Genomic DNA, 25945 nt, shown 5'->3' with positions numbered 1-25945 from the left:
TTACAGCTTGCCACTGACCTGCGTTTCTGCCCCTCCCCTTCCCAGGCAGGCAGAGATCCACAGCCCTTTCTCTTCCAGTGCAGATAACAACAATAACAGTAATAACAGTCATCTGGGCTGGCAGCAGGGACCCAGCGGGGACTCAGGGAAGCTGTGATTGTCTGCCCCTTGCCTGGAAGGCAGATGTGACTGGCTGCTGAGGGTCTGAGGCCACCATAGAGGACATGTCCCCAGCTCTGTGCTTCCCAGAGACCTTAGCTGCCTGCTCAGGGAATCCCTACCTCTAAGATGGGGCACACTGTCCCAGAATAGGACACTTGGTTGACGGGAGAAACTGGACAGCCCTTAGGAAAGAATCCAAGGCCAGTGTCTACACACTCCCAGTCATGCGGACTCTGGCTCTGCCGTTCCAAGCGTTCCAAGTCGAGTGCTACTGATTTGGGTTTTATTAGGTGTGATTAGCCTTGCGCTCTCCTGCCCATTAGTGTAGTAATTAAGATCTAACTGGCTATACTCTCTTCTCACCGTGGCTCCAGGGTTCACCTGGGGACTGTTTCTCTCCTCATCCTTCCTGGGCTTGGCAGCACTTATGATTTCATTGAGCGACTTTGGGATCCAGCTGCTTATCAGGCTAAGGGAATGGGACAGGTAGGCTGCTGCTCCCCAAGAGCTGACAGGAATGTGCTCGGAGACTGGCGGCCAGCAAGGCAGGTGAACTCACGGGTGGCTTCAGAGATGAGGGACTGTGAGGACAGAGAGACCGGATGCCCTTCGGGGTGGGTGTACTGACTGATCAAGTACTTGAAGAAGGCCCTGAGGAGGTTAGCTGTTGCTGAGAGGTGAACATTGAGCCGCCTGGGCATGAGGTGACTTCAGGCGGCAATGCACAATCTCAGCACAGCTATGAACTTGGCCCAGTCAGGAACAGTCCAGGACAATGAGGCCAAAGAGCATAAATTATCGGAATCTGTCATGTTGGAAAAGATTACTAGAGCCCCGGGGTGGTCTGATTTATTTATCTAACTTTAAAAACGTGTGACCTAGGGAGATGGCTCAGGGGTTCAAGCACTTGCTGCTTAAGCATGGAGACCCGGGTTTGATTCCCCAGAACCCCACGACAGGCAGGCGTGGTAGACATCTTGCAATTCTAGCCTCAGAAGACAGAGACTGGATCCCTGGTAAAGTGAGACCAGTCATTTATCTGAGAGCTCGGGGTTTGATTAGGAGACCCTGCTTCAGAAGATAGCGAGGAAGAAGAAAGAAAGATTCCTGATATCAACCCCAGGCTTCCAACATACACTGCATCCATGCATGCACCCATGCCCACACATGTCCTCACACATGCAGATAGATATGCATACGCACACACAAAAGGGGGAGAGATTTAAATTTAGAGTATGCACATCTTGGAATTTATCCCATTACTCAGTGCGAGACTGTGGTTCAGTAGACTGTGCCATCTCCAGAACATGCCTTGGCTTGAGGTTCACGACTCTGTGCCTGTAAAACACACAAAAGATAAAGTCCCCCTACTCCATCCTTCCCAGCCTCTGAACATCGGCATTCCGTTTCACAAGGTACTGGGGAGAAGTGGGGTTGTGTGTTGTTCATCTGTCACTGTATGGCTAGCTTATTTCACTTAGCGCAGCATCTCAAGGTTCATCCACGCTGGAGCAAGCAAGCGTCAGCATCCCCTTCCTTCCCAGAACTCGATGATCCATTGGCTGCCCAGGCTGTGTTTTGCTTATCCATCCATCCATGGCTCCTTGAGCTATTCCACCATTGTGGAAACGGTTATGGCTGTGGGTTTTCCGTGGACTAAGTACCTCAGTTTTTAATGTCCTTTCACCCCGAGGTTAGACAGGGTCCCAGCCTGGCTCCTCACAGAGTGGAATTGGCTGGCTCAGTAGGGTGACCCTTCCCAGCAAGGGAGGGAGGCCAAACGCAGAGACGCGGCTGGCTGTACTGATTGAGCCAAGAGGCCTGAGTCTGAGCCATTAAATCATGCCAGGCTTGGAGCAGTCCCTCTCTGCATCTAAAGCGGGAGCCATAAACCAGGCTGACTTACCGGCAAGCACTCAGAGCTTGGTTGTTTATAGCCAGCATCCGCTCGGATTGGTAGATTCCTGTGCTGCGCCCATTGTTAAATATTTGAATATGGGTCTGCAATAAACCACTCTGGGGCTTCTATACATGGCTGCACATCAGTCTCCTGAAGAGAGAGGAGGGAACACTGTCTAGGAGTGTGTGTCCTTAGCGCCCCACCAGCCAGCTGGACCAGCAGCATCCCGCAGTAGCAAGCATCCACCATGGCTCAGATGTACCGTCTTTGAGGTTTTTCTCAGAAACAGACCTTGTGATGGATTGATTGAGGCTGGAGTTCTTGTTCGTGGTAGGGCATCCAGTGATTGACAGGTGCTGGGGGGCTCTAATGAGGGTATGAAAGGAGCCTGGGTGATGTCCACAGCACCATAGCCAGGTGGTTGACTAAGGGGAGAGCCCAGGAATCCTAGGAAAGGGGCAGGGATATGAGGCCAGGAAGGTTGGAATTCTTGCCGCTGTAATAGAGTACCACACGGACTGGCTAATTTATAAAGAAGGGAGGTTCATAGCGCGCAGTTCTGGAGGCTGGTGCCCATATATGGTGAGGGCCTTCTCCCCGCATCATATCACGATGATGATCGTGGTGAGAGAGACAGAGTGCTAGCTCAGGGCTACCAACTTCTTGTGAAGCCGTTAGTGCCTTTGCACAGGCCTCACCCCCATCTGGTTTCTGACTGCTTCCTGAAGGCCACATCTCCCAGTGGCAGCAATTAGGAGATAGGGATAGCTTCTAACTCACAAGCTTTAGAGGGCACACTGAAACCACAGCATTTATCTTTGTCACCGTCCACGGCCCGTCACTGAGTCCCAACACCAGGAGTATCAATCAGTTCCCTGGTCCTTCTGGCCTGTGTGTGGCATGGGCTGACTCTGGCAAGGAACCGTGGAGTCTGACCGTTGGAGGCTAGGCTGGGGTGTGTGCTGCATGGAGGGAGACACAGTATCGACTGAAGCTGCTGTGATCATCTTCCCAGCCCCTTTCACACCATCATCAGAACTCCAGGACCTGTGAATCCCTGGGTGCCCTACCACGAACAAGAACTCCAGCTTTAGCCACTGCTGGTGGGAACAGAAAATAGTGCAGGCACCATCCAAGGCCATGGGATGACGCCTCAATAAGTTTAATGTGGAGTAAATCTATAGCTTAGCAGATCCATTCCTAAGCATTCGCGAGACAAAGTGAAATGAGAATTCAAACACTGTCTTACACATGGATGTGCAGCATTCACAGCCCAGAGTGGGAAATAACCTGGACCTCTGTTGACGGAGAAGCCTATGAGCAGGATATGTTAGAAGATTCATCAGCCATCCAAAGGAGCAGAGCTCTAACACGGGCACCAGCATGGACCAGTGATGCTATCTGAGAGCCACACACAGGGCCACAGACTGTTGTTGTGGTTCTGTTGATGTGAACATCCAGAGCAGGCAGGTTCCAGAGATCAAAGTGTGCAGTCTAGGGGCTGAGAAGCGACTTTGTGACAGGCACCGGGTTTCCCCCGGGGAGGTGATGGGAGATGGTTGCTCACCGTGAATGGATGGGAGGAGACCAGGTTGTACCCTGTGAATAGTGAAGGTGCTTAATTTTATGAGATGGTTGCTTTGCTCGTTTGTGTGTGTGTGTGTGTGAAGGGGGGGGTTCCTGAAGCCCAGATCGACTTCATTGTGTAGCCAAGGATGACCTTGAACCCCCAGTCTTCCTCTTTCCACCTCCCAGACCCTGGGATTAGAAGCATATACTACCACACATGGTTCATGGTGTACTGGGAATTGAACCCCAGGCCTAGGGCATGCTAGACAAGCACGTGCTCTATCAGCTGATCTGTAACCCTAGCCCACCAAAACTTTTTCTTTAAACCACACCAAGTATTCTGCATCCAACATCCTGTCACCTTTCAGGTGGGGACCAACGGCTATGTGGGACATGCGCACCACCCCAGGGTCTCCCGGACAGGATGGTAATCCTGTAAAGAATGATCTGGGGGGCTTGGGGTAGAGCCAAGTCCCACAGACAGACCAGATTTCTGTAGGGACGGCATGACCAAAGATTGCCAGTTGGAGCGGCTTGCCTGCTTTCCAGAGAAGCCAGCTCTGGTCACTTCTGCAGAGCAGCCGAGAGCACCGGGCAGGGGAGGAGGTGCCCAGCTGGAAAACTGTGGGGTGTCTTGTCTTAAATATAATATTAAATCAGCACCTTTAATTAGTACGCTTAGAAAAGCCAGTAGCAATTACCTGGGACACCAAGAAGGCGTGATCTGGAAAGAGCCTGGGAGGAAGCCACAAAAGACCATTTTGAACAGCACATAATTGAAGAGAAAATGGATAAAAGTCCAGGAAATTACAGGGTGGGTGACAGCAGCTGATGGCCCCATCCCTATCCTTCCCAGGGTCCCCCTCCCTGGGAGGACCCAAGTGTCAGGCCTGGGAAAGCCATTTGGGATATCAGGTTCAGTCACGCGACCTTGGCTGCAGGGCTGATGTAGCCTTCCCACAATCCCCTTAGCCAACCAGAGCCTATCCTCACTGAGCCCTCTGCCTAGGTCAGGACAGGGCGGGCAGGTGAGGCCTGCTGAATGAAGGCTGCAGGCTGTAGATCTTTATACTGTTAAGGAGCAGGGTACGTGGGGAGTCCTTGTCCCCCCAACCTCCACAAAAACCAGGGTCAAAGCTGGAAATGCCTGCACATCTTTAGAGTACATCTTTTAAGAATAGAGTGTGTGGTCTGTTTGGCTCCCAATTGAATCTGAAAATAAGGTCTTTTGGGGCAGGTGAGCTTGACTTACCTGCGATTTTCACACACCTCATCCCTCTGGCTTGGGCAAAAAAGGGCATTGAACTTGGCATGTAGGTGTTCAGAGCAAAGATGAGGTCACATCTACTGTCCACTGTCCAGCTTGGGTGTTTGCTTCCTGGGTCTGGCTTCTCTCTATATAAGACGGGGACGTTGGGCTCCAAGCTATTCTGACCTTGTTCCCTGTTCTTATAATGCCCCTCTTACTGCCTCCATCGCCACACATGCTGTCTGCCTCTGCTGATTGACATGTGGAGAAGCTATGTTCTTTCCCCGAACCTCAATATCCTCATCTATAAAATGGGTAGAATAATGATTTCCAGATGGAGTTGTGGGAGGATTGAATGGGCAAATTCAAGTGAACAGGCAAAACAAACAAACAAACAAATCAAAAAAAGCCTCCCATTTTGAGATCCTGGTTGGGGCCTGATAGGAACAGATCGGTAAAATTCTTGCTCACCATGGAAGAATTGCATCTCAGGTTAACTATGGAGTCCAGCTCTGACATCTGTTAACCACAAGGATGCAAGAAATTATGACATTACGAGGCAGGCAGATGGAACGTGGAGCTCCTCGCCTGCTTCTTCTCAGAGCTCACAAGAGTCGGCTGTCACTGTCAGCTTAGAGCTGTCCCATGATCAGCCTCCTGACAGAAGCTCCTGAACCACAGCCTTGCAGTACCCCCCCCCTCCTTCATATTATTGTTTGGGGCTCTTGGTTAGATGTGAAGTCAGTATTTGGGGGAAGAGATAGCATCTGTCCCACTTCGCAGGTTCAGCCAAGCCCTTAAAGGAAGTGGGATGGCCCTAGCCAAGGCTTGGAGATGCTGCTGCTCCATCTTCCCTTCAGAAACTTCACACTGCACACCTGGGGGACTTAAGGGCCTCCTAAGGCTAAGGTGACCAGATCTCCCAGACAGCCTGGAGCTTTGGCACTTATGCTAGAATCCCCTTCATCATAGGCAGATGGGGCAGTAGGCTCATCCTCTTGGAAAACCATAGGGAGCCAGGGAGCCCCAGGATAAGCTTTTCTGTGCCAAACTTTCTGAGCCAGGCTATGCACCACCATCCTGATGCCTACTATGGCCTGTGTCCAGAGCACTGCGTCCTGAATATTACCCCTACTTCTTGGTCCTCTTCTTGAGGACAGGAACCAGACCCTGCCAGGGCAAGTCCTGGAGTGATATATCTTCTTAGCCTTGGTGCACAGATGAAGGTTGGAATATTTTGCAAAATACTATGAATTAGGCAAGGTGTTTCTCTTTGTAGAAGATGGAAACCCAACTCAACAGAAGTAGGGAACTAAAGAGCAAGGAAGGTTGGGGCACCTATAGCTGGGCCATCCAGAGGCCTGAGCTGGTACCTGGCCCTGTGGCCATGCACCTCCCTCCCAGTGGGAATCCCCTCTCCAGCTCTGTAAGCTCTGCTAGCTTCCTTGGCAGCCTCACCCTCAGGCATGCTACTCTTGTGGGTGCCAAGATGGCCCACTCAGCAACCCAATGGAATGAGAGTGTTAAGCCCCGGAGTTAGCTTTGGTTGGCTAACAGGTGGTCCAGGACAGAAGTGGAGAGCGTGGTTGCATCCCAGTGATGCTTAGGAAGTTTGGGGGTGATCCTTGGCCTCTGGAAGACCTGGAAGTTGTGAGGTGGCTGTGCCCCGAAGGATGCTTGCTCTCTTGTTTGAGCAAGATGGAAGAAATGAATGTGACCCCCTCTGTTTTCTTTTCCTCTCCTGTTCAATCACTCCAGGTTCTTCTGTGACCCAGCTGCTCGCCCGAGACATGGACAATGACCCTTTGGTGTTTGGCGTGTCTGGGGAGGAGGCCTCCCGATTCTTTGCCGTGGAGCCTGACACAGGTGTGGTGTGGCTCCGGCAGCCACTAGACAGAGAGGTAAGGCATGCGACTCCTGAGTCTCAGCCCTTTTCTGGGGGACAATGGAGGTGGGTGACTCACCATCTTTTGGGGGGAGAACCTTCTTCCAAGGTCCCATTGGACCTCTGCTGGATCCATTTGTCTCAGTGGTAGCTCTCTTCCAGGCCTCTGTTACACCTGGGGCTGGACTGGGTCAGATGGGAGTGTTCTGAGCCAGGAGTAGCATTGGGTAAGCAAGAGGGAAGTGGCCATGAAGCCATCTCTTGCGTGGGGTGTAGTAGTCTAACAACCCCTGCAGATCCTTCTAGAGCAACAAGCATGGTCGTCCTTAGAAAATGAAGGTTTGAACACATCCCCAGGCCTTGTCCTCTCCCATGTCTCAGGACATGGTGACAGAAGAAGTGTCCAGTGGTTTGCTCCCACATCCTGCAGACACACGGAGACACAGCCAAGAATGGCACCCATGATTCTTTGACTTAGTTCACTTGCCATCATCAGGACGGATTCAGATTCTACACTTGCTTCCCCAAGTACTGACGGATAGTGCTGGCTTTGTAGGGACACCTTTGGATACCAAGCCCACATAAGGTCCTGGGCCATGCTAGAGACCGCGTAGCCACACCCAGAGCCTCTCTAATTCTGTTCTCTCCCTCTCTCCCTCCCTCTCCATTTAGACTAAGTCTGAGTTCACAGTGGAGTTCTCTGTCAGTGACCACCAAGGGGTGAGTATCTCTTGAAGCCCTATTGCTCTGGAAAGGCTGTTCCTGGACTCCTGAGATCTCTGGGATGGGTGGGTGGGATGAGGCCAGAGGGGAGAGACCTGGTTGAGCCCTGTACATTTCTCCCCAGGTGATCACTCGGAAGGTGAATATCCAAGTTGGAGATGTGAATGACAATGCACCCACGTTCCACAACCAGCCCTACAGCGTGCGCATCCCCGAGGTGAGCTCTTTCTAGGTCATGTGAGGGCTCAGGGATGATGGTCTCTGGGACTATGGCTGTTCTCCAGTCTGGCTGGGTAGTAGGTGCGGCAATCTCTGAGTACAAGCAGATGGAACTGTCTCCTGTTCATACTCTAGCTCAGATTCTACTCGAGGTCAATGAGAGTCACCCATCCTGTGGGCTGGTGGATAGAGCCTCAGGCCTGAGAGAAGGCCTATCTACCCCTCCCCCGGACCCCCCTCCCCCGGCAGAGCTCACCCCCACTTGGAGTTAATAATAGATCAGGAGCTGAGAGAGGCAAGTGTTATGCCCTCTGTACTATCTGCAGCCTGCTGGGAGTCTTAGACAGGGCATACAGACAGGCCTTACTGCAGACTTGCTTGCCTTGGCCAGAATCCGGTTCCTGCAGGACTCAGGAACTTGCAGGTCCCTATCTGTGTGGTCTGGCCTGCAGTCTCCCGAGCTTCTGTTCTGTGTACTCCGGATATGTTTGCATGAGTGCATGTGTGTAAAATCAAGCCATCACTGGTAATTGAGAAGTACAAATTATTGTATTACAAACGGTTCGTTAATAAGCTGGCTCCCGATGGCACCAGGGCTCTCTTCGCTGGCTGTCCCCTCACCACAGTGGCTGATGGCAGTCTTAAGAGCTGGTGGTTAGCTATGAGAAGACCTTGACGGAAACTGATAAAGAGCTTCTAACTGGATGTCCCTCAGTCCTGCCCCCAGGGCTGAAGCGGGGGGGGGGGGGGGCAGGTGGCAGCAGTAAGAGCCGGGGTGAGAAGGATGAAGATACCCTGGAAGGGTAGGCTGGCACCTACATGTGTCATCTGTCACTATATAGTAAACAAGAAAAGGCAAGAATTCCCTAGGCTTAAGTGGGAGAGGGACTTGCCCAAGGTCATACAGCTGTAACATTGACCCTAACCCCTGGGGCAGCAAAAATTCCCTGAAGGATGAAGGGGTCTTGTCTCATATCCCAGAGGTCCTGGCTGTCGTCACTCAGTGGTGAGCCAAGGGTTCTACACGTGTGCCAGTTGGAGGATGGAAGGACACCTGTTTGACTAGGACTACCCAGTGGTGCCTGTGCCCCTTCCTCACCTGGGACAGGATGGCAGGAGAGAGAGAGAGAGTAAGCCCACATTCATTAGCATGAAGGGGCATGGTACCCTGCCATGCCTGTGGACAGCAGCTTGGCTCCTGGCTCTAGCTCACTTGGAAGTGCCCCTAATTCAATTAAGGGCCTCTACGTGCCAGTCTGCGCTCCGAGCCTGGACTCAGAAGCCAAGGGCATGGCTCAGAGTTAATGAGCCTTGTGCCCATTGCTCAGCTGCCGTCCTGGCAGGACCGGCTGTCCTCTGTCCTCCCTGGAGAGGGAATGGCAGGCAACAGCAGGGGCGGGAGGACAAGCAGTCCTGTCCCTTCCTCCCCGGCCCTTGGGCTGGAGGCCAGTTCTTTCCTCTTGCCTCTTGCAGAGATGCAGCCTACAGAATACCACCCCTGCGGGAACCCCCACCCTGGGGTCCTCCAAGTCTCTTGGCTTCTTTTGTACAATTCAATTAGCAGAGATTGTCCAGTGTCTGCCCTGGCTTGGTTCTGTGTAGCTCCCATTCTCTGGAGGCCTGAGAGGCTACATTAAGCAGAGACTGTAAGAGCTCAAGGCAAATAGCCCCAGGAAAGACCCCTGCCCACCATTGTCTTTAACCCTTCTGGGCCTAGTCTTCCTTGTCTTCTAAGAATGAAGACATGACACAGAGACCTGCTGAGGAAGGCTGCTCCAGAGAGTACACAGTGCTAGAGGAAGGCCTGCGCAATTTCTTTGGTCACTTCTGTGTCCTGAAATTTGATGCTAGCTTTGGGTGCCTCCAGCTAGATGGTATCAGCTAGATGAAGATGCAGCCATCTTGGCATGGCCCAGCCTGGACTTGGTGTGGTCACCTGAGCTGGAACTGAGCTACTTGGCTCAAGCTCCAGCTGGGGAACCAGCACAGGACCTGTTGGCCTCTGGCCTGGAATGGAGGCTTGAATTCTATGCTCTCATTAACTTGTGTGTCCCCTGGACATGCTGTGGTCTTCTGGAGAGACAAATCCAATGGTGGAGGGGGAGCCCTGGAAGGGGAGCAGGGGGAGACTGTAGATGTGATGGGGTGGAGGGAGGGGCAGGTACAGTATAATCCTGCTGGAAATGAGTGCCTGGTAGCTACCACAGTGACTGGGAGTTCCCAAGGCTTCCTGGAGGAGGTGGCTTTCCAGGAGGAAGGACAGTAGAGATAAGGAACCTAGCTTCTGGTCCTGTCATGCAAACTGCTTGGGTAAGACTTTATATCTGTCATAGCCTTTCTGTTGGCATGTGTTTGTGTGTGTGTGTGTGTGTGTGTGTGTGTGTGTGTGTGTGTGTGTGTTTGTAGGGGTAGATGCAGCTGCTCACCTAGGGACTGACCAGGATTTGGCCTACCAAGATTCTAAGGGTGGAGCCTAGCAGGGCAGGCTCTTTTCTTCCTGGGATTTTCTTATGCTTCGGGGATAGTGGAAAAATTCCTAGACTGCATCCATCCATCCACTCAACTCCTCTATGAACATTTAAGACACTGTACCCTTAACTTCCTAACCTCAGTGTCCCCAACTGGGCCCTGGTCTGTGTGGTCAGAATAGCATGGCTATTGAGCCTTGCCAGTGAGTTCCCCGTGCCAGGAGGCATACAAGCAGAAGCAGGAGGACCATGCACTTCCAGACATCTAGCATGCATATTAGAAATGGGGTGAACCAGAGTGTCCCCCAGCGCCCCAGCAGAATTTCCTGGGAAACTGCTCAGAGGTATCGTCCTAGCCCCTGTGATTTGGCCTCAGTAGACCAAGGAGGGCCAGCCTCGGGAACTGATTTTGTATATGGGTGCTGCAGCCAGCCCATGCTTAGGCAAGCCCATGACCCATTGCTGGGCTCTGTCCATCCTTTAAAATTTTTCTTTTGGACAGGGTCTTGTAAAGTTACCTAAGCTGGCCTCAAATACACTCTAGGCCTATGCCACCATACTAGGGAGACTAGAAATCTGCAAGCCGGTGACAATGAGCCCAGCTAGGGTTAGGTTAGAGAACTTCACAGAGTGACCACGAGGTTTTCTGAAAGCTGCCGAGAGCAGCTGACTAGGAAGAAACCCTTTATCCACCCACGATGCCCATAGGGACCTCAGTCTCTGAGGTCAGGAATAGTGAAGTGGGAGGTACTTAAGCCAAAGCCCAACCCCCCAGCCCGCACAGCCCCGTGCCTGGTACCTCTAAGGGTCCAACCTCTCTGCCAGCCGGGAGAAAGCAGACAGGTGTGTGTTTGCGTTTGTTTGTGCTGTCTTCCTTCCTGCCCACTCTCCTCCCCTTGCTAAGCGGCTCTCCGTGTAATTATCCATTTTATCAGGGCGAAAGGCCCTGCAATTCAGTTGTCGAAGCTCTAACGAGGGAGCTCAGATGCTTTCAAGTCTGTAAAGAAAAGGGAAATCCGGCTCGAATTGGCAACTTAATTCACCAAGCCAGCCTCGACAGACCTCATTAAGCCCCCGTGTATTCATTTCAGCCTAATGGCTGTCACGCTGACTGCTGTTTGATTTGCTGTAATAGACTTTTATGGCCTGCCAATTTGCTCAAACGTGTTTGCCTGTGTCTGTGCCCAGCGGTACTGCTCCACTACCTCGGTGTGGGGCCCCGGCCTGCCTCGCTGACCTTCAGAGATGCCCAGCCTGCCGCTCTCTGGAGGCCAGTTCTCAGTCCTGCAGGGCGCCGAGGGAGGTGACCCTGATGCTGGGGTATTTGGGCAGGAGGGTAAGTGTGAGGTTAGAAGTCTTAAAGGGCTGATGGCTTCTGGGACAAGCAATTGAGAGTCCCCTGGAGTCTCAGGGACACTGTGTCCTTGATGTTTGAACAAGTAGAGCCTCCTCAGCTGGGCAGTTCCAGCTTTTATCCATCTGGTCACAACGTACCTTCCACCTCACTCGGGTGACTCCTCTCAACTAGAGATCTGGTACCTATGGTCTGCCTGCCTGCCTCTCTCTATTCTCATAAACCTAACTCATTAAAGTTCAACTCAATTGAGCCGTCAAAGCCCAGGTGGGATCGCGCAGCCTGATCTCCAATGCACCTTTTATTTTTTTTTTCATGAATACAACAAACATTTTTGAACAGCTACTGAGCGGGACCCAGGATTCTTAGACATCATGGACATGCAGGGGAGGAAAGTGGGTTCCTGGACTTTCCAGTTACTTTGATGAGCAACTTATTCTCTGTATTCATACTCTTTCTCATCCCTCCCTATACGCCCCATGTCTCATCTGTCTGTCTGTCTGTCTGTCTAAAAGGGCTTTACACGTTAGGCAAGTGCGCTAACACTGAACCACATAGCTAGCCCCCTTTCATTTTTGAGTTTTGAAACAGTCTCACCAAGTGACCCAGGCTGCCCTTGACCATTCCATCTTCCTGCCTCAGGCTCCAGAATAACTGGGATTACAAGCCCGCATCACCAGACCCAGCTTGGACCTCTGTCATCTTCTCTAGAAGATAGAGGATGAAATTTGCCATCAGTAAAATCACTGGGCCCATGCTAATGTAGGTGGGAGGAGTTCTTAGCCTAAACGGTGCTGAATGGTGTGAGATCTTCATCCTCAGAGAAGGTCATTTTATGAAGAGAGAACCCAGTGAGTGGTGTCTAAATGTGCCTCAACTTATTAAATGCCATGACAGCTTTGTGTGTGGGGGCTAATGGAAGCATGTGGGGTGTGTGTGTGTGCGTGTGCTAGGTTCTTGTAGGACGTGTAGGAGTTCATTAGAGTAGGTAACTAACATCATGTATTTTCTGGAATCTTTTGTTATCTTCTTATATACTTTATTACTGTGGTGAGACCCCATGACCAGGGCGTGGACTGACCCTATGAAACTGTAAGCCTCCATTAAACGCTTTCCTCTGTAAGTTGTCTTAGCTGAGGGATCTTAGTGCAGCAGTAGAAAAATAAATAACTAAGGCAGGAAAGTGAGTCCCTGGTCATCACAGCAGGGAACATGGCAGCAGGCAGGCAGACATGGTGCTGGAGCAGGGGCTGAGAACTTACATCTGGGCCCACAAATAGGAGGCAGAGAGAGCTAACTGGGAATGGTCTGAGCTTTTGAAACCTCAAAGCCTGTGCCCACTGACACACCTCTTCCAACAAGGGGATGCCTTCTCCATCAAGGCCACGCCTCCTCCAACAAGGCCACACCTCTTCCAACAAGACCACGCCTCCTCTAACAAGGCCACACCTCTTCCAACAAGGCCACACCCCCTCCAATAAGGCCACACTTCCTAATCCTTACCAACAGTTCCACTGACAGGGAACTAAGCATTCAAATATATGAATCCCTAGGGGGCCATTCTCACTCAGACAAGCATGCTGGGAACATGATGCTAGGATGGTTGCTCTTGCTGTTTCCACTCTGGAAGCAGGGCTGAGAACAGAAAGGTTCAGTGTTGCCTTAGCTAGAAAAGACCTGGAGGAGGAGGAGGAGGAGGAGGAGGAGGAGGAAGAGGAAGAGGAGGAGGAGCCAGACTTGGTCTTCATCACTTTGGGCCAGCTGCTTCTCTTCCACCTGTGGAGTAGAAACATTCACACTCTATTCTTTACATACACTCTCAAAACAGCCCAAGGAGATGACTGTGTGCAGGCAAAGTGCTCAGCACAAAGACCAGGACAAACATCTCTGGCAAGTGGCTAGGCTGTGATGGTTACCATCTGTATTAACTATCTCCATGACATAGAGCAAGCATGAAGCTTGGTCAGCTGCTTCTGCTGAGTACCAACCCAGGCCCTGGCATGGGCATGGTGCCCAGTGAGTGGCTCGCCACAGCTGGACTTCATGATGGGCAGCGTCATGTCACATATCTGGCTAGTGGCGCTCCTGAATATGGCAGGAGAGTTTATACAGGGGCTTTGTCAGCCAGAGTGTTTTCCCAATGTGGATGTCCCTTTATGGTGTTCATATAGATGTGAGGAGTAGGCATTGCATTGACCTGGGATGGCAGACCCATGCATACCCCACCCCTCGTTTTCCCCTATAATATCAAAGTAGTTGTGCTCAAAGCTGGTGGCCTTTGGTCCATGGATCTCAGAATCTCCATGCAGAAATGTGTAGGGAGTCACAAATTGTTGACTGTGTGAGCCCAGAGCACGTGAGGACCCAAGGAGGCCAACTTCTTAGTACCCCAGCTGACCTCCATGCCTTCAGTGTGCAAGTAGCAGTGAATGATTTATGAACTGCATCCTCAGGTTGCAGGGGGGTAGGAGTGGGGCTCCTCCTGCTACCAGGTAGCATAGGCTGCCACCCCCTCCGAGGTGTCAGTTTTACTCACGATAGTGTCGTCTCCCCCACGCCAGGGAAGGCAGCCCCTTGACAGACCGTGTTAATTTATATGTCGGGGCTACGGTGCCTGCGGCCCCCTCTGCATCTGTAACCAGTGCCCTATTGATCTGGGAGAGAGAGAGAGCTATAAATCATCTTGGCCTGGGACTCTGCTGGCCACAGTAGGGCAGCCACCTCCCCAAGAAGGCAGCCTGCCTGCGATGTCTCTATACCCCAAGGCTCTTACTCACCCTCCCACTCACGGCTTTGGTCTCCTCTCTCTGTCAGCACAGTGACAGATCCCTGGGACTCCCTCTCTGTCAGCAGAGGTGCATGCCACAGCCTGTAGCAGCGGAGACAGCAAGCCCTGGGCTGGCAGCAGAGATGCCCCTTGTGCACCCAGCTACTGCCTGTCCGAAGGATGAGGGGCAGGAGGGAGAGAAGGAGGGGGAGGAGGGAGAGGAAGAGGAAGGGTTGGAGGAAGGGGAGGAGGGGATGAGGAGCAAGGGGAGAATGGGGAAAGAGGAGAGAGAGAGAGAGAGAGAGAGAGAGAGAGAGAGAGAGAGAGGAGAGAGAGAAAATGAGAGTAGAGCACATTTAAATATTCCCATCAGGTCTTGGGAGACAGAGGCTCAATGAGTAAACCCTGAAGCCTGAGTTTGAATCCCCAATGGACACGTAATGCTGGGGATAATAGACTATACCTGTAATCTAGTGTCTAACAGTTAGATGGAAGGCAGAGGCAGGAGAATGTCCAGAAGTGTATGGGCCAACTAGCCTGGTGTATGTGACCGCTAGCAACAGAGACTGTGTCTCAAGGTAGAAGGCAAGGATTGACACCCAAGTTTGTCCCCGGAGCTCCATACATGTGCCACAGCTTGTGTACCCATGCAGGAGCACACACACACACACACACACACACACACACAAAGGTGTGTCTTTCCCTAAGACACTCACCCCAACCCCCCACCCCCACCCCTGCTCTCATTCATCTTCATGACGACCCTGAGAAAGAGAAGACTCGAGTTTTACATTTATCGTTGAAGGAAACAGGGGCCAAGACGCATATGCCTGCTGACTTTACCCCAGGTCCCCAAGTGAAGTCACTTGTATAACACGACAGTCTATGGCAATGCCCTCTGGGCATATGTGCAGTCTGCCCCACCGTCTCCAGCAATGTTCCGCTCCTACAAGGACTTCCACCACCACCCACTCACAACATCCTTGTGTGTGTTTGTGCACCTTTCTGGTGCCTGCTTGTGATTGACTGCAGGCTCTAGGGATGAGATCCTGATTAGGCCAGAATAGGGAAAGGGGCCAGGAGCACTGTGCTTCGTGTCTTTGCTTCATAAAAGCCAAGCTGTCTTCATGTTTTATACACAGGTCAACGGGGTCTAGTCGCAAATTCACCCAGACCCAGCTCTATGCAAGAAGGCCCAGCCCCATTGGTGTCCTCCTGAGGCTGGATAGTCATAGTCCTTGTGATGCTCTTGGGCTAGTGGGCCAGTAGGTACCCAGAGGCTGATGCTATTTCAGCTGTCAGGTAGCAGTGTAGGTGAGAAGTAGGTGACTGTCTCCCCACAGACTTGCCTCCATCCTGTCCTCAGCCACCTCCTCCTCCTTCTTAGCTACCAGGAAGGACACCAGTGGGTCCCAGAGCTGAGCCCAGGGAGCTTGGCCCAAACATACTCAGACAGGTTCCTGACTCTCTCCTCTGTTCAGGGAAGTGAAGTCGGGATTCCCCCAAGGCCCATGTATGAACCTCTCACTCATGTATATGAAGCATGACCAGGCTCAGAGGTACCCTTTCTGCATTTTCCACACAAGGAAAGAGAACACCACAAGATGAAAGGAACCAGGTGTCATTAAAATGACTATTCGGTTTTAAAGACAAATAACGTTTTCAGTGACATAATTTCTTTGTCAGTTCTAGCTGGGAGTCCTTGGGCTCATAGAAGTTTCTGTCAGTGGCCACAGTCCCATACTGAGATACAGAACAGAAAGCAGGGACTTTGCAGAGCCACCTCCAGGGCTCCAGGGATGCTCGGGTATGTGCCAGGGCACAGTTTATTGCCTCTTGCCCTTCCAATAATGACCCTTGATACAGAAAGAAAGGGTGGCTGCATCCTGATGTCCCAAGCCTGGAGTCCAGCTGTTGTCTCATGTGATTTCCTGTCTCTTTAATGGTCTCTTCCACTCTCACATGGGCCCGCCTGGCTAGCCTTCTACAATGGAAGACCTGGGTAGGGCTGGCTTTAAAAATACTAGGTCCCAGGAGGCCACAAGAAGGAGCAGCCTAGGCATTTCCATGTCAGGAGAACCTGTGGCTGGCTGTGTCACAGATCTTGGATCCCTGCTGGGGCGCCTCATGATGGATTCATAAATGCAAGTTTTTTGCCAATCTGGGTGGCCCAGTAGCCACTCTGAGCCTCTGTGTCTTTATCTATAAAGCTGGTGTACATGGAGTTATAACAACAGTCCAGTTGGAGGCACAAGGGTGACCTTTGACTGTACCTCTGACTGTGGATGGTCCAAGAGAACTCAGGAGGTTTCCTGGAAATAGAGAGAGCTCTCCAGGTGAGCTCCATTGCCTTGGCCAGTTGGTGGTATCAGGGATCAGTGGCCGGAAGCCAAGAGCCCAGTAGGAGATGGAAAATGTAGAAATTTTGCATTGGAAGACACGGGTAGGGGGCTGAAGAGATGGCTCAGCGGTTAAGAGCATTGAGGTCCTAGGTTCAAATCCCAGCAACCACCCAGTGGCTCACAACCATCTGTAATGAGATCTAACGTCCTCTTCTGATGTGTCTGAAGACAGCTACAGTGTACACACATAATAATAATAATAAATAAATCTTTGGGCCGGAGCAAGCAGGGCATAACAAGCAGAGGTCCTGAGTTCAATTCCCAGCAGTGACATAATGGCTCACAATCATGTATGGCTACAGTGTACTCATATACATGGGTGGGGCTGGCTGTGTGGGTGTGAAGACCAGAGCTTGAATACTTAGAACCCACATAAATGCCGGGACGGCACAGTGACCACGTGATTCTTGTTGGAAGGCAGACATAGGGATCCCCTGAGCAAGCTGATTAAGGAGACTAGACAATTGGTGAGCTCTGGGGTCAAGAGACCCTCTCTCAATGAATGAGGTTGAAGAGAGATAGAGGAGGATTCCAACAGCAGCCTCAGGTTCCCACACATGCACACACAGGTTCACACCCACCCCAACACACACATATACCTACACATACACAAAACATGTGTGCACACGTGAGAATAGTAGAAGAGGGACTGGTACAGTGAATCCCTATAAAGGTGGAAGGAGAGAACCAACCTCTAAAAGTTGCTGTCTGACTACCCCCGTGCACACCATGACAAACGTATACCCATCCCCATTAAATAAATAACACAGTTTTAAAACACTAAAGCTCAGGGGCTGGTAGACAGTGGTTTGATTCCTAAAGCTCAGTGGTTCAGACAGTGGTTTGATTCCCAGCACCCATGTCAGGCAGCTCACAACTGCCTATAGCTCCAGCTTCAGGTGATCTTAACACCCTCTTCTGGTCTCTTTAGGTACCTGCACATACATGGCACATGATCAAATGGGCACACATACACATATGTAAACATAAAACCTTACCAAAGGGAGATGGGAAAAGTTAGCCATGCCTACAGAGAAGTAACAGGGATGCCCTGTGTTCCTATAGACTCCTGTCCCTAAGGGTTGACAGCCTATCCACACATTCTGTAGGTTGTCAGTACTCCCTCAGAGTGTCAAAGTCTTGTTCAAGGCCATTTCGTCAAGGATAAAGCTCTGGGGACGGAGCTAGTCAAAGAATAGTCTTGGGAATTCAGCATAGAGGACATGTGCCTGAAGCCATTCATTCCTGGGCCAGAGGTCTGCTCTGTGTCCCCAGCCAAGACAGGGTGGTGATGCCCATAGATGCTGGAGTTGGGGTAGAAGCTATATGGAGGTGCAGGGTGCAGGTACAGGTATACGTGATGAACTTCCAGTGAGCCACGTTCTGCCTGTCCCCCAGGGTGCGGGGACTTCATCTCAGCCGTTGGCTTCCACTTATCCTAACAAGTATTGTCAAAACAGCTTGGGGACAGGCCCACAGCCCCCTTGACACTGAGCCCCTCAGCACAATGGGCTGTTTTGATGGTTTTGCCAGTTGCCTGACCCTCCTTGTTTCCTACCGGGAGGGGACAGCACTCTGGCAGGCTTTCTGCAGGCGGAATTAGTGTAATTTCTCTGATTCCCCAGCAGCCTCTAATTACTTTGTAACTTTGTGGTGCTTGCTAGAAGTGGGAGGGACTGGGCTTTTTCTCTTTATAATAACCTTAAGTGGAAGCTGCCTGTCCGTCTATTAAAAAGCCCGCTCCTCTCTCCAGATGAGATAATGCCGCAGGGAGATATCGCCCCTGGCATAATCACTAGGTACAATAGAATAGTCCCTGCCTGCTCTCTCCAGCATCCATTGACAACCCTCCTCCCCAAGACAGGGACTGAGGAGACTCCAGGCCAGGTCACGTCCTTGTTGGAGAGGGCACAGACTCGGGCCAGTTCCCTCTCTGAGGCTTGGCCCAAAGAAAGGGGGATGGCACAGAGACCCTTGTAGCTGCCGCTTCTCTGTCTAGTCCTGAGCGGTAGTCCAGCTGCAGTCCTGCCTTTACAATACCACCAGGTCTCAGAGAGCTGTGTTAGCATAAGCCTGCAGGCTGGGGTGAGGTGGGAGAACATGGCTGTGGTTGTCCTTCCAGACTGTGTGGTCATTTCCCCAATGCACAGCCTCTGCTCATGTGTGCCCTGTCCAAGAGACAGTCTCCAGGTGGGCAGCATGTCCTCTGACAACCTTTTGTCCAAACCTATGCTCCCTCCCTAGAATGGAGCCGCCAGAGATGCTGAACTCAGCCATCTCTTGCCTTTAGCAGTATCCAAGAGCATCCATCTCCAGATCCTTCTCTTGATCTAATCTTGGGGTGCTTTCCCATTGCCCCAACCCCAGTTTCCAGCCTGACCCTGGCCCAGCCTTCCCATTGGGTGGCTCAGGTTCATGCCAGCAGGCAGGCCTGCCTCTCATAGCCTCCTGTCCATAAACTCAGGCGGGCTCCCTCAGCAAGTCAGGGAGACACCTCCTGAGCAGGAAGGGGTGAAGACCTCACCTCACTCATGGCCATATTGCTTTTCCGGAGCTCTTGCCATCAGTCTGTCATATAGGGCTCTTCGTCCTGCGTCTGTACCTCATACAGGGCTACCTCCCCAAAGTTGACATTTGAAGTGTAATCTCTACTATGAGAGAACCAGAGGGGACCCTCGGCGCCTGTGACATTTGAAAGGGGACTCGGGAGGTAGTAAGCTTCTGTGAGTTGACAGGGTGGAGCCAGGATTGAGTCCTTGGGGCTTCTTGGGAAGAGGACGGTAGAGGAGATGTTCATGCATGCTCTCATGTACATAGACATGCGTGCTTAGCCCCAAAAGACCACTGCCACAAGTAGGCTTTTGATCTCTGGCCAGAACTCTGAGCCCGAATGACTTTTTTTTTTTCTTTATAACATTCCCACCCTCAGCTATTTGGTTATAGCAACAGAAACAGGGCCTATGTAGTCGGGATGAGTGTTGGGAAGATGTGGGATGTGAAGCCTCGTGGGAGTGGCACAGGTCACTCACTGGTGTGCTCTGTGCCAGTGTGTTACTGAAGCAGCTCCCGGGAGAGGTGACAACTTCTTTCTCCGGCACCTGGAGAGGTGACAACTCTTTCACCTGCCGGAGTGCTTACCACACTCCGGTAAGCAAATATTCAGGAAACAGGCCTGGCCAGGACCTCACAGTTCTTCCAACTCCTTCCCTCTTCTCAGGTGACCTTGATGTCTATTTCTGGGGTGCACTGTGCTGTCTCCCACTCATGCCTTTGTACGTGTACCTATTAGGGTTTTGTTTGGTTTTAGATAGGGTCTTTATGTCCCAGCGTGGCCTCAGACTCAAAATCTGCCCGCCTCAGCCTTCCCAGTACTGAAACCAAAAGTGTGTACCATGACATCCGGGGCTTCTCTGTCAGGCTTTCTTTTTAGTATTGCCTAAGCTCCTGAAGACAGACAACCAAGCCTCTCTTGGGAGGACACTCCCCACGATGGGGAGGAGCACTATATTAGGAGTCCCCAGAACAGGGGTGAAGCTTGAATGCTGGCTACAGCATCAGCAGCTCTCCCCTGGAATGTTTGCTGTCTGTGAGCCCAGTAGGCAAAAAAAAAAAAAAAAAAAAAAAAAAGGGGACATGAGAAATGCCTGTCCAGAAGGGCCTAGACACCCTTTCTCCAGCTTAGGAGACCTCTGAAGGTCCTTAAGCTGGGTAGGAAACTGATGGAGTGGAGGAGAAAGGGGGAAAAGAAAAAAAAAGCCTCAAAGCAGTTCTTAAAATTAGTGTGAAAGGTGGATTCCCAGTGATATAGTTAGGGAAGCCCAGAGAAGGCATGCAACTTGTCCAAGGTCACACAGCTAACACTAGCTCTCACTGTTTTTGCTGCGCCAAAATGAGTCTGCCTGCATCTTGCCCGTGCAGCATCCACTCAGGGTTTGGGGTCAGTAGTAGGGTTTTGCTGTCTCCAGGGAACAGCCCTGAGTCAGGAGGTGGAAGGGGAGGGGGAGGATTCTTTGAGGCGACTCTTATTGTGTTCCAGCATCTTCTGCCTCCTTCCAAGTTGCCGTTCGTATCAGCAGCCCAATCTCTGGCCTGCATGAGAAAACACAAAAATCTTTAAAGGTTTCTTAGAGGTTGGAATGGATTTTTTTTTTCTTTGCTGGTCAGGGCTGGGGCAGGTGGAGGACAGAGGAATTAATTCTTGTAACACATTGTCTTGGGCCTCACCTCCCTCCCCCCGCCCCCCCGCAACCATCAGGTCTTCCACACCCAGGGGCTAGCACACCCCAAAAGAATTGTACCAACCACAGCCCTGAAAATGGAGATGGAGGCCATGCGTCAGCAGTCACTGAGGCGGAAGACTCTAAATGGTGTGGAAGTAATGTTTAAAGTGTGCCGTGATTACAGACATTTCCAACGGGCCGCGGGCGACCCGGGCGGTGCCGGGGGCTGAGGAAATAAATCCTCAAGTGTGGGGCCTCCAAGAGCCTGATGGCTGTTGCCAGGCACAGGCTGGTGCAGGGGGCCCCTGGTGCAGGGCAGAGGCGGGTAGTGGGGCTCATTCCCCATCCATACGGGTTGCTGGAATTCCTGGGATGGGCAGCAGCCTGTCTCTTCCAGCTGGAGATGGAGCACAGTGGTATAGCGCCTCACACACATGAGAGGGAAAGAGAGAGAGAGAGAGAGAGAGAGAGAGAGAGAGAGAGAGAGAGAGAGAGAGAGAGAGAGAGAGAGAGAAAGAAAGAATGAATATGAATTTGACCCTGGTGTGCTCTGTCCTCTAAGCTTTTAGAGTTCTGCCTGGTTTCCTCTGAGTTCAGAACTGGCCAAGTTGGTCAAGGGGAGGACACCTCATTCAAAAGAGCAAGCATCATTTAAAGATGCTGTAGGCAAAATGATGACTTCTACCTTGTTACCTCAGCTGGCCACAGGGCTTTGTTGATGGGATGGCCCTGTGTGGTTTTCAGGGGATGCTCAGAGAAGGTGTGTGTGTGTGTGTGTGTGTGTGTGTGTGTGTGTGTGTGTGCGTGTCTAGCTTAAAGATGGAAGTGTCAAAATACCATAGTGATACCTAATACCTTGTACCTTAATTAAAAACATAAAAAACATATAAAAGGATGGACACAGCCAGGAGCTGTGGAATATACACATACCAGACACCAGAAAGGTGGGACCGAGATCCTCTTGAGACCCTCTGAACACCCTGCCCACGGGATGATTTTAGGCCAGCCAGACTCCCTCCGAGTCTAGAACTCTAGAACTCAAAGATGATAAATCTGTGCTCTGCTTTAGGTCACTAAATATGGAATAATTTGTTACTGCATTCATAGGTATTCAGTACAGAGGTCTGCTCTGAAGGCAAGGTAGTAAGAAGGCAGGCAGACAGGGAGGGAGAGCGGGAGGGAGGAAGGGAAGGGAAGGAAGGAAGGAAGGAAGGAAGGAAGGAAGGAAGGAAGGAAGGAAGGAAGGAAGGAAGGAAGGAAGGAAGGAAGGAAGATGGGTGACTGTAGCCCACGGCCCCTTGAAGACTCTAGTAGGCTTCATCCTTACCCTCAATGATGCTCTTTAAAACAGAAATTGAGACCTAGGATCTTGGGACCAAGAAGCCACCACTTGGAGTTTAACTCTCAGGTTGTTGAGAGAGGGGCAAGGTGGGCAGATCATCAGTCCAGTGCTAGCCCAACTCCATGCCACTTTGACTTGGCTCCCCTGCCCTTGTCCCCCCTGTAGGGGCTGAGCCCAAGCATGTCTTCCTCCTAGTGGCAGAGATGGGTTCAGCAGCTGGACCTGAGCTTAGGAGATTGGTGCCACCTGTAACAGCCTCGGGGCAGTACAGACATTGTTGGGCAACAGATACAGGGCCCCTCCTGATCACAGAACCTCCTTCCTGAGGGCATAGGAATGTTTCCTGCTGAGCACAGGGCCCCCTCCTACAGGAATAGGGCCCCCTTCCTGCTGGGTTCCCCAAAGATGGAATGGCTGCCACCCACAGAACCCCTCTCTTTGAGGAAATAGGAGCAGGGCCCACTCACCATCACCTCTAGACTTTAGCCAGCCTCTGTTCTCACACATAGCATATTAGGACTTACCAGTGGGTTGAAAATAATAAGTCTGTCTAACAATCTGTAAGGACCAAGTCTAGGAGTCCTGGGTATAGGGAAGGTTGAATAATTGTAGCAATGATGTTCTTCATCTGTTTATGTCCCTGCCACAGCCAGCTGATGACATGGGGGTATCCGTCAGCTTCAGGTTCTTACAACAAAGGGCCTGGCAATGCCCCTATGAAGTACAGAGTTTATTGTGCTGATAGCATTGGGCCCAGTGACTACCTGGCACACCTCAGATTTGACAAGGGTTGCCTCTGATCTACACCAACTCATGGCACATTGGTGGGTGCCATTGGTGAGAAGAAACTATTGTATGGAGAACCTGGGATGGACAGAAGACAGACTAGGTTCCCCCAAACCTCTTTGAAAGCACACCTCCAAAAACCTATGGACCCACCACTAGCCAGTAGCACCAGCCTGGGAATTGCATCTTCATTGTGTAGACCTCTTCGAGAGAGTCAACATCCGGGTCATAGCAATAGGCTTAGGGTTGTTCCCACATCTAAACTAAGGACCGCCTCTAGAGAGACCAAGTTAGCTACTTATATCACACAGCAGACCTGGGCTCTAGAGCCACTTACTGCTTCTTGTGGGTCACAGGCCTGGGCAGTGGCATGGGACTCACACCACACCAGGGAACCATGCCCGGGGTTCCCAAGAACCTGCAGGCATAGCCAGGGTTTAGGAGTTAGGGTTCCCCCAAGCCCCCCTTAGAGCCTTTCCTCCAGGACTGGGGTGCTCGATGCCTCCCCCAGCCCCAGAGAGCCTGCCTAGGAATGTGTTCCTGGAGAGACTGCTCTGCCTATGCCAGCGCGCACGCTTGCACACACCTCTCCGGGTGTCCTCCCTGCCTCCTTCTGTCCCAGTGTCTCTCTCATGGGTCAGCGCCCCAGAGCGTTAAATCATGAACAAATCAGCTGCAGCCAGCAGGAGGGTAAGAGGACAGAGGGAGGGGACGTGGCCAGCAAGGCCATTAGCAGTGTGCTGGCCAGGCGGATGAGTCTCGGCTGATTGGAAAAGTGGCTGGCTGGCCTCCTCCTTCGAACACAGCTAGTCCGAGGCCTCTATGGTAGGATGTGTCTGAGACATGTGAGGACTGTGTGCCTTTCTGAGGATTCATGGAATCTGTGTGGCTTGCAGCCAGGACACCCAGTCTTTTTTCCCCCGTCACGAGCACAGTGTTCAGATGGACCCGGTTCTTCCCCGACCAGTAAGATTTGGAAATGTGTCCTATGAAAGAGACAGAGGAGAATACAACACCCAAATTGGTACAGGTCTTACTGTGAAGTCTGGCCTGAGCCACCAAGCCAACAATTTAGCTTTGCTGGCCCTGATCTTTCTCATCTTAGAATGGGGACAGTCACAAACCTTCCAAAGGTTCCTGTCTGTACAAAACACTCAAGCACAGGCCTTGCCTGGCTACAGGGAGTACTCTAGAAGCTGAGGCGGGCTTGGGGATCCTTATACGACCTTTGTGGTGGTTTGAGTAAAAATGGCCCTCCTATGGGCTCTGCGTTTGAATGCTTAGTCACCAGGGAGTGGCACTGTTTTAGAAGGCTTGGAGGTGTGGCCTTGTTGGAGGACATGTGTCACTAGGGGTGGGTTTAGGGGGTTTAGAGAGACCCAGTTCTCTCTCTCCCTATGACCTGTGATCTGGATGTAGCTTTCAGCTACTGCTCCAGTATCACGCCTGTGGCCATGTTCCCTGCCATGATGATACTGGACTGAACCTTTGCAACTGTGAGCCAGCCCTGACTAAGTGCTTTCCTTTTTAAGAGTTGCTCTGGTCATGGTGTCTAAGACGTAATGAGGAGGACCCCTAAAGAGTAAAGGAGACAATCTTGCTGATGACTCTCTGTAGTAATGGAGGGTTTTTCTGTGTGCTTTTTATCGTGTTGGACCTATGTTTACCTATCTAAAAAGTAGGGTAGTAGCTTTCTTTGGCTATGGCAATAAGGAGCAGAGAGGTCAGTGGGCCCAAAATGACAGCAGACTTAGGGACTGAGTTCCCTGGTCCTGAGTGGCCAATGCCAGGGCAAGGCGTCTGGATAACACTCCCACACCCAGGAGGAAATAGCACCCGGCATTCAGATAGGGACAGACATTATGAACTGTGCCACCCTATGGGGCCTCTTGGGACTTGGATTATAGTGTTCTTACCTAACAAAGGTCATGGGTCAGTCATGTCCCAGTGGCCAGTGAACTTGCGCAGGACACATGTTGGTGAATTTAGGTTCCAGACTCCAGGATACTCTGGCTTTACCTGGTGCTCAGAACAAGCACCCCCGGTACTGTAATCCATGGGGCCTGGTAGGGGCCCTCAGCCGGGCAGGTCCATCCCTTCTGCACGGCTGGCCTCGCAGCCGTCCTGCAGCAGACACGGCTTTTTTGTTTTTGGTTAAAAAGCCTCATTGGAGCGTTATGATATTGCAATGTGAGGGTAATTGAGCTGAAAGCTATTCTCTTCCTGCAGCCAGAGCGATAGGCGTGATTGAGGTGCCGGGCCTCCCCAGCAGCCTGGGGATCCTGACCAAAGTCCCAGGCAGAAACAGAGCTGTGAGCAAGGAGGGCCTTGATTCTGGGATTTGGGGACTGTCAGGCTGGGCCTCTCCTCACTAGGAGCAGACAGCCAGGGTCCCCGTGGGCTGGTACAGACAGAGGGTCCCCGGTGATAGATCCTGGGAGGCTGGACTCTGGCTGTGTCCCTCATCTCCTCACCACTTCAGTTTCTCATAGGACTATCCCTCCCTCTCACATATCCTCCCTCCCTCCCTCCCTCCCTCCCTCCCTCCCTCCCTCCCTCCCTCCCTCCCTCCCTCCCTCCGTCCCCATCTCACCTCCCCCTCCCCCACTGCTGTCTTTCTGTTGAGGAGAATGAACCCAGAGCTTCTGGAATGTTAAGCAAGTGCCCTATTGCTGAGTCATAGTCCCAGAGTCCTATAGGGCTAAGTTGTAGGCAAGCACTGTGCTGCTGAGCCAAGCCCTCAGCCCCTCACCCTTACACAGGCTCTCTACTGTGAGCCATACCCTAACCATCCCTGGTGGATTCTGGGTAAATGCTCTCCTTCTGACCCATACCCCAGCCTCTCACTGTCAGATTTTAAGTGAGTGTACTACCATGGAGCCTGCCCCTCTTGACCCTA

General features: G+C 51.7%; 1 protein-coding gene and 1 long non-coding RNA gene across 3 annotated transcripts in view; one reads left to right on the top strand and one right to left on the bottom strand.

The window, feature by feature from the left end:
• Cdh23 (cadherin related 23) overlaps positions 1 to 25945 on the top strand; it is a 383664-nt gene that overhangs the window by 83932 nt on the left and 273787 nt on the right. Inside the window, exons 4-6 of the mRNA XM_029482781.2 lie at positions 6639 to 6781; positions 7438 to 7485; positions 7613 to 7705. Of these exons, the coding sequence (XP_029338641.1) occupies positions 6639 to 6781; positions 7438 to 7485; positions 7613 to 7705 (284 nt within the window). The remainder of the gene's footprint in view (positions 1 to 6638; positions 6782 to 7437; positions 7486 to 7612; positions 7706 to 25945) is intronic.
• Positions 19623 to 25545, bottom strand: LOC110303413 (uncharacterized). Of its 2 annotated transcripts, none has more exons than XR_002378921.1 (5): positions 24963 to 25545; positions 23633 to 24032; positions 22785 to 22974; positions 20570 to 20787; positions 19623 to 19980 (listed from the first exon to the last, which is right to left on the bottom strand). It is a non-coding gene; the product is annotated as an uncharacterized LOC110303413 (long non-coding RNA). The 2 variants fall into 2 exon arrangements; XR_015048530.1 differs by having other exon boundaries at positions 19623 to 19796.

The sequence above is a fragment of the Mus caroli genome, unplaced genomic scaffold, assembly GCF_978045245.1.
Source record: "Mus caroli unplaced genomic scaffold, Mus_caroli_1 scaffold_9, whole genome shotgun sequence".
Lineage (NCBI taxonomy): Eukaryota > Metazoa > Chordata > Mammalia > Rodentia > Muridae > Mus > Mus caroli.
Note: the sequence above shows the minus strand (reverse complement) of the source record. Positions and strands in the feature narration are given on the sequence as shown.